This window comes from Propithecus coquereli, unplaced genomic scaffold (assembly GCF_000956105.1).
Source record: "Propithecus coquereli isolate 6110/MARCELLA unplaced genomic scaffold, Pcoq_1.0 Scaffold70, whole genome shotgun sequence".
Classification (NCBI taxonomy): domain Eukaryota; kingdom Metazoa; phylum Chordata; class Mammalia; order Primates; family Indriidae; genus Propithecus; species Propithecus coquereli.
Window position 1 is genome coordinate 1,526,312 of NW_012153063.1, and position 9,322 is coordinate 1,535,633.

General features: G+C 39.0%; 1 protein-coding gene across 1 annotated transcript in view; it reads right to left on the reverse strand.

Moving 5' to 3' along the window:
* Window positions 1-3,727: 3,727 nt before the first annotated feature.
* The window catches only part of MDH1B (malate dehydrogenase 1B, NAD (soluble)), a 33,498-nt gene continuing 27,903 nt past the window's right edge, over window positions 3,728-9,322 (reverse strand). Inside the window, exons 10-12 of the mRNA XM_012661204.1 lie at window positions 7,532-7,609; window positions 5,144-5,209; window positions 3,728-3,780 (exon numbers count right to left, since the gene is read on the reverse strand). Coding sequence (XP_012516658.1) covers window positions 3,728-3,780; window positions 5,144-5,209; window positions 7,532-7,609 — 197 coding nt within the window. The remainder of the gene's footprint in view (window positions 3,781-5,143; window positions 5,210-7,531; window positions 7,610-9,322) is intronic.

Below are 9,322 nucleotides of genomic sequence, written 5' to 3' on the forward strand. Positions count from 1 at the left end.
TATATAGCCATACATATATAAGTATATAGCCATTGTCCGTAAGTAATAGAAACCACAATTAACAGGGGCTTAAACCATAGAGTTATTTATTGCTTATTTAAAATAAATAATTGAAGGCTATTTCTTTATTAAGTTAAATAGCTGTTAGCTGTAAGTATATATAGCCATACATATATAAGTATATAGCCATTGTCTGTAAGTAATAGAAACCACAATTAACAGGGGCTTAAACCAGAGTTATTTATTGCTTATTTAACAGAAATTCTGGAATTGGTCCAGGTTTGGTTCAGAGGCTCTTTGAAGTCACTAAGGTCTCAGGCTCGGGTACCAGGCCTTTTCTATCTTTCTGCACTGCCACCCTCCTATGCTGGTGATGTCTCTCCTCATGGCCACAAAATGGTGGCCAAAGCTGCAAGCATTACATTCTGGGAGGACAGCACCTTAAGCAGAAAGGAAGTAGGTGGGAGCCAAAGTACTTTCTTTTTGCATATCATATTCTCTCTCTCTCTCTTTCTCTCTCTCTCTCGCATGTACATACAAAAGACTTCTTCTTATGTATCATTGTCCAAAACTGGGCTACATGCCTGCACCTAGACCAGTCACTGGCAAATGGGATTCGACTAGATATCTCTATATTCACTGGGCCCAATAGCTTTGGGTCATCTCAATCGGCCATCCCCCCAAATCAGAGTTCTGTTAGTCAAGAGAATGGGGAGGGCTGTGGGGAGGGCCACTAACAGTGCCTACTGTAGTTATTACACTGTAGGATTTATATACACTTAACTCATATTTCAGTGACCAATAAAGTTATTCACTTTATTCACATAATGCCTCTGTCCAAGTCATACTCTCATTTTTCTACTGGATCTTCCTCCCTCATGCCTTTACCATGACAGTTTTAATAGTATAGAGAAATTATTTTTAATAACCTCACATTAAAGTTATTTCTAGCGGGAAAAGCAGACTTGAGATTTCCCAGGTTGGTCCACAACACATAACAGGCTACTGTGAGAGCTAGTGTATCAGCTAGAAAAATATTTCCCTGAAAAATATTTTCAAAGTGGCACCATCATTATTTTTAAATAAATAGCAAACACTAATACTTTCTTCCCAGTGTAATTCCATGCTTATATAATTTGGGACAAATGTGTGGTAGAAGATATAGTGATTAAAATCAATTTGTTCTATTTTCCTGTGGGAGTCTATTCCAGAGCATCATGGTTATCCTAGAGTGGTCCAAACATACGACAGTTCGTATTCATGCTATTATGGAAAGTACAGACTCCTGGGGATGGAGCCGAATGTGTCCCTAAAGGGGAGAAAACTCTGTCTAGGTCTCGCTCTAGCCCCTTCCTAGATGTCCCCAATTGGAGAAGAAGCTCATTTTCTCATTGTTCAGAGCTTGACATCCATGGAAAGAATATCACCAAGGGGCAGAGCCAGTACATTGAAAGGTGATGTGTGTTCATGATTGTATTCTCTGTTCCAGCTTTTCTACCTGGTTCTGGGTGTAAGTGATTCACTTAACTAATTCAAGGGGTATAGAGCAGGAAGCTTTGCTTGGGCTTCTTGGTCTGAATCAGAGTTTCCAATCTAGGTCAATATTATCATTGAGAAGCCCTGCATACTGAGGGGCAACTGTCATGTCCCCAGCTACGTGTAGAGCACCCCTTCATTTCTCATCCAACTATTGTTCCTTGTGCTCACATTCCTTTGGCTGAGGATCCCACATGGAGAGGCAGTGGAAGTGGCAGGATTAGGGCCCAAACCAATGTCCTTAACACAGACATTAAGCTTTCTTCACAATAACATCAAATGAAGTGCTGACTTTGGAAACAAGCAAAAGTCAGCCATGATTTTGAAATCATCCACTTCATTATGATGGCGTAGAAGCAATGTAGAAGCATCTGAAATTTCCTTGAATTTTCAGAAAGTAATTTGTATCTTAAGACCTATTAAAAATACAGAGAAAGCACACATATCGGCAGCTTTTAACATGATGCTTGGGCTTTCAAAAGTTCCTAATTGGCATTTGTAAAGGATCCTATTAGCTAGAAAATATAGGAGTATATTGATTTGACTACTACTGCTTTAATAAAAGACTCTAATTTTTACTTAAACCATGCAATTATATAGTAAAATTATTATGCTTTTCTTTCAAAATTCAGTTTATTCAGGCCATATCTGGTGTCAGAAGCTGAAACCTATTCAATCTAAGCTAAAGGAAAAGTGTGATTATTGTGCAGACACTTACACCAAGCAAATCCAAGGAAAAACAGTATGCAGCTGGTCTTATGAAGGTGGTGAACTTGGCCAGTTCTGAAGACCTCATGAGCAGAACTCTGTGGTCTTCTCTTCCTCACTGCAATTAAACTGACTCAGATACAAACTTTTAAATTTATTCGTCTCAGTTCAAATTTTGAGAGAGAGAGAGAGAGAGAAACAGAGAGACAGAGACAGAGAGGGAGAATATGATTGCTTCTCCTTGAGTACGATGCATCTATTTGGCCGAGTCAGTCGAAGTGAGGACATCTGAGCAAACATGGCCACCCGGGCCCATGTGTTAGGTCTGGCCAGTGGGAGGAAGCAGGTTCTCTCAGAGGGATGTGTGGGCAAAGATGCAATGACTGACGACTCTATTTTAATGTCAATTAAAACATACCAATTGACACTGAAATATTTCTAAGAAAATACAATTACTAATGAACAAACATGAATGTATACAGGTAACACAAAATGACTGAACTCTGACTTTTGTGCTGTCACTATTATTTAATTGCCTAGCATAATTGTATGTAAGACTGATGTCAATCTTTCAAATTATTCTTCCCTAAATACAGACATTCATATACATTCTTTCTATATTTATCATAGTACCAAATAATTTTATATGTAGTCTAATTTGATCTGTGAGGATCCCAGAGTTTTGCCTTCAAAATCTGTAAAATGAAGAGAAATGAAAAGATGTAACTATTTTAAAAAATACATAGAAACATATATTTTTATTAGCTTTTGTTTTGCTCCCTCCTTCCTCCTGTTACTGGATTCTTGTATTCATGATTCAGTAGCTGAGAAAGTGCCTGTGTGAGAGGGGTTCTATGGGGAGATAAAACCGTAAGACCTTTGTTAGGTATTTTCATAGAGCAAAACTAACTCTGGCTTCTTCCCTGACCTTGTGCTACTTCTGTGCGTGTCTCTTCTGGCTCTTTTGCTTGTCATTCTAATTGTACATGCAGCTATACCATCAGTTCCGTTTCCTTTCTTGGCCTTGCTTCTCTACTCACCAATTCCACTTCCCCATCATGGGCCCATTCCAGAGCCCAACATACTGTACATTTTCAGAATGAAAGGTGCTCTGGATTGTGTTCATTTTATTGAGCATTTAAATAAAGATGTGCAGGCTTGGGTCTATATCCTGTTTGGTCAACCACAGAGAAATCTACCTCAGCCTTGTTTTCGACTCAGTTATATACTTTTGAAATCTGGATGTGTCCACTTTCTTATTTATTCATTCTGAAGAATGGATTTGGTTCTCATCGTCACAGCCTTAGTTATAAAAGTGGGAAGCTGGGTTCCAGGACAGAAGGCAAGCAAGGGATATGGGCAGTGGGGAGGATCTGAAAAGAACAGTATCCCAAGGAACCTCAATCCTCTGCTACCAACTTCCATTTGTAGAATAAGAAAATACTCATTAACATTTTGTCGAACACCTACCATTTATGGACTCTTAATTCAGTGGCTTTTCAGACGTGGTTTGAGGGGTTGTATCTGAAAACTCCACTGCAACAAATAGAGAATTAAAGTAATAGCTTTTAGTATTTCAAGCATGATTTTTCCAGGTATTCTCATTTTCTTTTCTTGTTCCTCCCATTCTGAAGTTTCTCTGAATGTCATGCTTTCTTAGGAGTTGCAAGATGCTAGACAACTTTTATAAGCAGTCTCAACCCATGAAAGTGGCTTGTCTATGGCCCAAGGGGCAATATGAGTAAGAAGATGTCCAGCCAAATGGCTCAGTGGAGCATCTTTCAATCAACCTCCCTAGGAAGCCTTGTCCCCCAACATTATTAATGTTAATCACTGGGCAACTTCTCAGTGCTTGCGAGCTTCCTTCTATTTAAAGAGTTTCAGGTGAAGAATTGGTAAAAATGGAAGTTAAATTATTATTTTTTTGATATATAATTTGCATAGGCAGATTAGAAGATATACAATCCTCTACATAAATATTTGCAAGTATTCACATTACATATATATGCAGTTGATGCTTAAACAACATGGGGGTTAGGGGTGCTGATCCCCTGTGCAGTCAAGAAGCTGCAAATAACTTTTGACTCCCCCCCAATTTAACTGCTAATAGCCTGCTGTTGACCAGAAGCTTTATGGATAATGAACAGTTGATTAACATGTATTTTGTATGTTATATGTATTACATACTGTATTCTTACAATAAAGTAAGCTAGAGGGAAAAATATTATTAAAATCCTAAGGAAGAGAAAATATATTATTATTCATTAAGTTGAAGTGGATCATCATAAAGTCTTCATCCTCATCCTCTTCATATTGAGTAGGCTGAGGAGGAGGAGGAAGAGGAGGGGTTGGTTTTGCTCTCTCAAGGGTGGCAGAGGCAGAAGAAAATCCACGTTAAGCAGACCCATGCAGTTCAAGCCCATGTTGTTCAAGGGTGATATATATATTTATGCAGTTGACCCTTTGACAAAAATTCCCAGATTTTCCCTGTTAAAGAGAATTCCAAGTTGGCTGTCTCAGTCTCTTCCTCTCACCTGCCTTCTGATGAAGATCCTGTCTTGCCATATTGGCTGTTTTGAACTTTGTAGTGAAGACTTGAGAAGAAAAGGGAAAGGTGGGAAGGATGAGACACAAGGAGCTAGAGCTGACATTAGAGTATTTGGGGGAGAGTTTGAAGTGAGTATGACATGGAAGCAGTTTTTGCATTTTTAAAAAAATATTTGTTAACATTTTCATCCTCTTTCTAACCGTTTTTGAAGAAAAGAAGCAGAGTTATTGAAAAATTACTTCAGTTACTGGACTGTGTTCTTCTGACCACAACAATGTCATTCTCTGGGAATGCACGGCGTGAGTAGGACTATGGACACAACAGAGGTTGTTTAGAACACCACTGACTTACCATTTGACATCACTAGATCTTTTTCTTCATCTATCACTGTATCAGAATAAATGCTATTTTTACGTCCTGAAACAAAAAATAAATAAGACATGTTGGGTTTAGAATATAACCAACAACCTGTGAGATGTTCTAAGTTGATATTTTTGAAACTTGGTTGATCATGACCCATAGTAAAAAATACCTTTTACACTATAGCCCAGGGGGTGCATTTGTGTGCATATAAATGAAACAAAAAGTTACATGAAATAATACTTACCCTTTCCTAATCTATTCTTACTTACCCTTTTCTTATCTTTTTACTGATCTTTTTCTATTCTATTTTATTCCATTCTATTTACTCTTTTCTTGACAATTTTATTCTATTTCAATGGGAAAAATGCTAGTGATAAAATTGATTTCATTAACCATTATTTTTTTTAACAACCCACCTAAGGTTATGGAAATATTTTCCACAATAGGGAAAGCACTATAAGAAGTTGTACTTGATTCTAATGCTCATTCAACAAATGGTCCTCCAAACAACCTGATATCAACTCCATTTTCTCTACTTTATCACTGCTAAAGTTATTTAGTCTGCCTAAGAGTATGACTTAGTAGAGGGTCAAAGAACATAAAAATTTAATTAGCCTCTTAAGAGATCCATTCTCACTAGGACTGAGTTCACCATGTTCCTCTGGACAGTGACTGGGCTGCTCGATGGTCCTCTGCAGGGCTCCTGATACAGCCAGATTAGTCCTCTAAGCCTGACCCCATCTAGTTCATGCTTTGTCCTCATCCCCCATCCACCAGTCATAGTGTTAACTAAGTGTTCAGCCAAACAACAGATGGCCCCTACCTACCTTCCTAGGTAGGTAGGGGTCATCCTATCTACTCATCCTTTCTGCATCCTCTGCCCTCATCCAGCTACCCTACCTACTGTCTTCTCATTACAATTTTATACTACCCCAGATTTGTACTTCTGGTCATGCCTTCATCCCCTGAAATGCCTCCTTTGCCCATGTCCTTTTCCCTCTGGTGAGATACCTTTCACAATCTCGTTCCTACCCACCCCTTCCCTTGCACACCTTCTTTTCACTAAATTACACGAATAATTCCTACTCATCTTTCCAGATCTAGTTCCCACGTCATCTCTTCAAGAAAGTCTTTCCTAACACTCCCAGTCCATGTCTAGGAGACCCCCTATGTGGTCATGTGGTCCCATTATTCCCTGGGCCTCTCTCTGTAATAGCACTTACCTCTTTTGCTAGGGTCTGAAGTTTATACCTTCCTCCACCCCAAATTCATATGCTGAAACCTAAACCCTAATGTGATTTAATTAAGAAGTAGGGCCTTTGGGAAGTAATTAGATCATGAGGGTGGATCCCTCATGAGTGGAATCAGTGCCCTTATAAAAGAGGCCCAAGGAATCTAGTTCATTCTTTCCCACCATGTAAGGACACAGCAAGAAGACACCATCTATGAACCAGGAAACAGGCCCTCACCAGACACTGAATCTGCTGGCACCTTGATTTTGGACTTTCCAGTCTCTAGAACTGTGAGAAGTAAATTTCTGTTGTTTATAAGCCAACCTGTTTTGGGATTTCTGTTATAGCAGCCCGAACATACTAAGACATCTTTTGGTAGGGTAATTTTCTCTTTGCTTTGCTATTTCCCATGCTAGACAGTGAGTATTTTTGAGGACAGGAATCATGTTTGATTTATTTTTAGGTCCTTAGTTTCTTTCTCTTTTTTCCTCCTTCTTTCCTTCTTTCTTTCCCTCTTTCTTTCTTTCCTTCTGGCATATGACATGAAATCTTAAATTTTTAAGCATACAGTACAGCATTGTTAAATATATGCACATTGTTGTACAGCAGATCTCTAGAACTTTCTCATCTTGCATGACTGGACGAGCAGAGTTTCTGAATAAATAAATGTCCATTTGTTTATCTCTAGCCACCTAAAGTCCCAACTAGATTTTAAGATATGATTAAATTTTCTCCTTCCTATGTTATAAGGATTTTTCCTTTTCATTTTTAGATTACTTATTATATACTTTCCTTCCTTTTGACCTGTCTTGCCATGTTTTATTTAATTTAACATGTGTATTGACATTTACCTTTTCATATTCTTGTGGTTCCTTTTCCCCCAGACAGTCTGTGTGGCCATAATTTCCCCATTGTGTCCCCCAGTGCCTCTCACAGTGACCAGTATATAGAAGGTGTTCAATTAATACCTGGTAATTCCTTCCAAATATTTAAGCAGATTTTAAATATGATCTTATTTTTGAGTATAGGATGAAGGTGATAACTTATCTCCCACTTCATGGCGTGTGGGTGATCAAATCTTTCTTTGAAATGTAGTGTTAATGCTTGGATAAAAAGGGCATTGTTTTCAATTAAGTGTACCTACCATCTGGGACATTTTCTTCTTGGTTGTCATCTGTAGTGGGTAAGGATATCTTTTCATTTCTTTTGGCTAGCTCAGTTTCTAAAAGTCAGGAAATTAAGTATTAAATTAATTGAAGAGATTAAACAAACTTCAGGCACAAATCATCTCACTGATATGTTAAAAAGCAGAGATCTCCAAACTGCAAGAGTGTGCAAAGCTGTTGATTATTTTCAATGCTTTGATTTTGGAATCCCTGGAACAGTGTAAACACTGTTCCAAAGATCCAAAAATAACAGAGTCAAGATCAATCAAATATATATGTTAATATATACACACATACCTTAACCTTTGTTAATAAAAACACACCACAAAATCAAGTCATTTTCTTCCACAAAACTCTCTGTAAGGCAAGTATACATGGGAAATTCAGGACTAATGACCAGTCAATGGAATCAATTTTAGAATGACTGTTTGAAACTCTGTTCTGTCAATTGCAGGAAGCCACACAGAGGGCCTCTAACTTTGGAGAATAAAAGAGTTCAAGTTCTTCACAACCCTCTGTGCCGGCACCCTCCTCCTTTCTGCCACGTTGGCTTGCTGGGTTTGACTCCCTCCTCGTGGCTTGGCTATCAGCCAGAACCTCCTCCAATTCCCAAACCCCACCCTCTGCCCACAAGCTCTTTGCCTCTAGATCTCTCTGCCCTTCCTCCCACTGCCCCAACTTTGACCTCACTAGACCCTCTCTGGTTTGGACTACTGGGCCCCTCTGTCGCTTGCCAGTTTCTTTTTACCAGTTAGTCCATTCCAAAAGGCATCAACTGTTTTAATTGGTTGGAATCTATGCCAGACTGGTTGTTAAATACTTTCAATATCACCCCTGCCTGGGCTTTTAAATTTTACTTCTATTTATTATCTCCTTCTTCATCCAATCTAGGCCCCAGTAGTCTATCACTTTGTCTGCTTTCTTGAAATTACCCAGGATTTCCTTGCCTCATCTCCTTCCTTTCCAAATGCAAATTGAAATAACAAAACTGTACTCATTTTCCATTCCCATAGTCAATGCTGATGACCGAAATCACCTTTGCACCTATTTAAGGCACCAGTAAAGCAAGGATGCAAATATGAGAAAAATCATAACTTTTTGGGAATAATTTGATATTCTAAATAAAGTCAATATGGAAAAACTCAGCATTTTGTTGGAATACAGTGTAGTGTTATTTTTATTCTAATCGCAGGGGGTGGCAGTACACTTTACTGTTTTGGAGTTTCCTGCAAGTCATGCACCTAGGTTCCACTCCTGCATCCAGGCAGCTGGGCATCTTTGCAAGGAATCACACAACTCTACATTGGAGTCACTACAAATTCAAGGTCTCTGACTTCCACTGAGCCCTCAGCTCTGAAGGAAATTCTGTGCTTTCCCCACGTCATTTCTCTCCCTTGCCCTTATCGATTACAGTCATGCATTGATTGATGACAGGACACGTTCTGAGAAATGCATCATTAGGTGATTTCACCATGTGCGAACACCCTGGAGTGTGCTTGCACAAACCTAGTGCAGCCTGCTACACACCTGGGCTGTAAGGCACAGCCAATTGCTTCTAGGCTACAAACATGCACAGCGTGTTACCGTACTGAACACTGCAGGCAACTGTAGTATAACGATAAGTATTTGTGCATCTAAACATAGAAAAAGTATAGTAAAAACACAGGATAAAAGATAAAAAACGGTACACCTGTACAGGGCACTTACCATGAATGGATCTTGCAGGTCTGGAGGTTGCTCTGGGTGAGTCAGTGAGCAGTGAGTGAAAG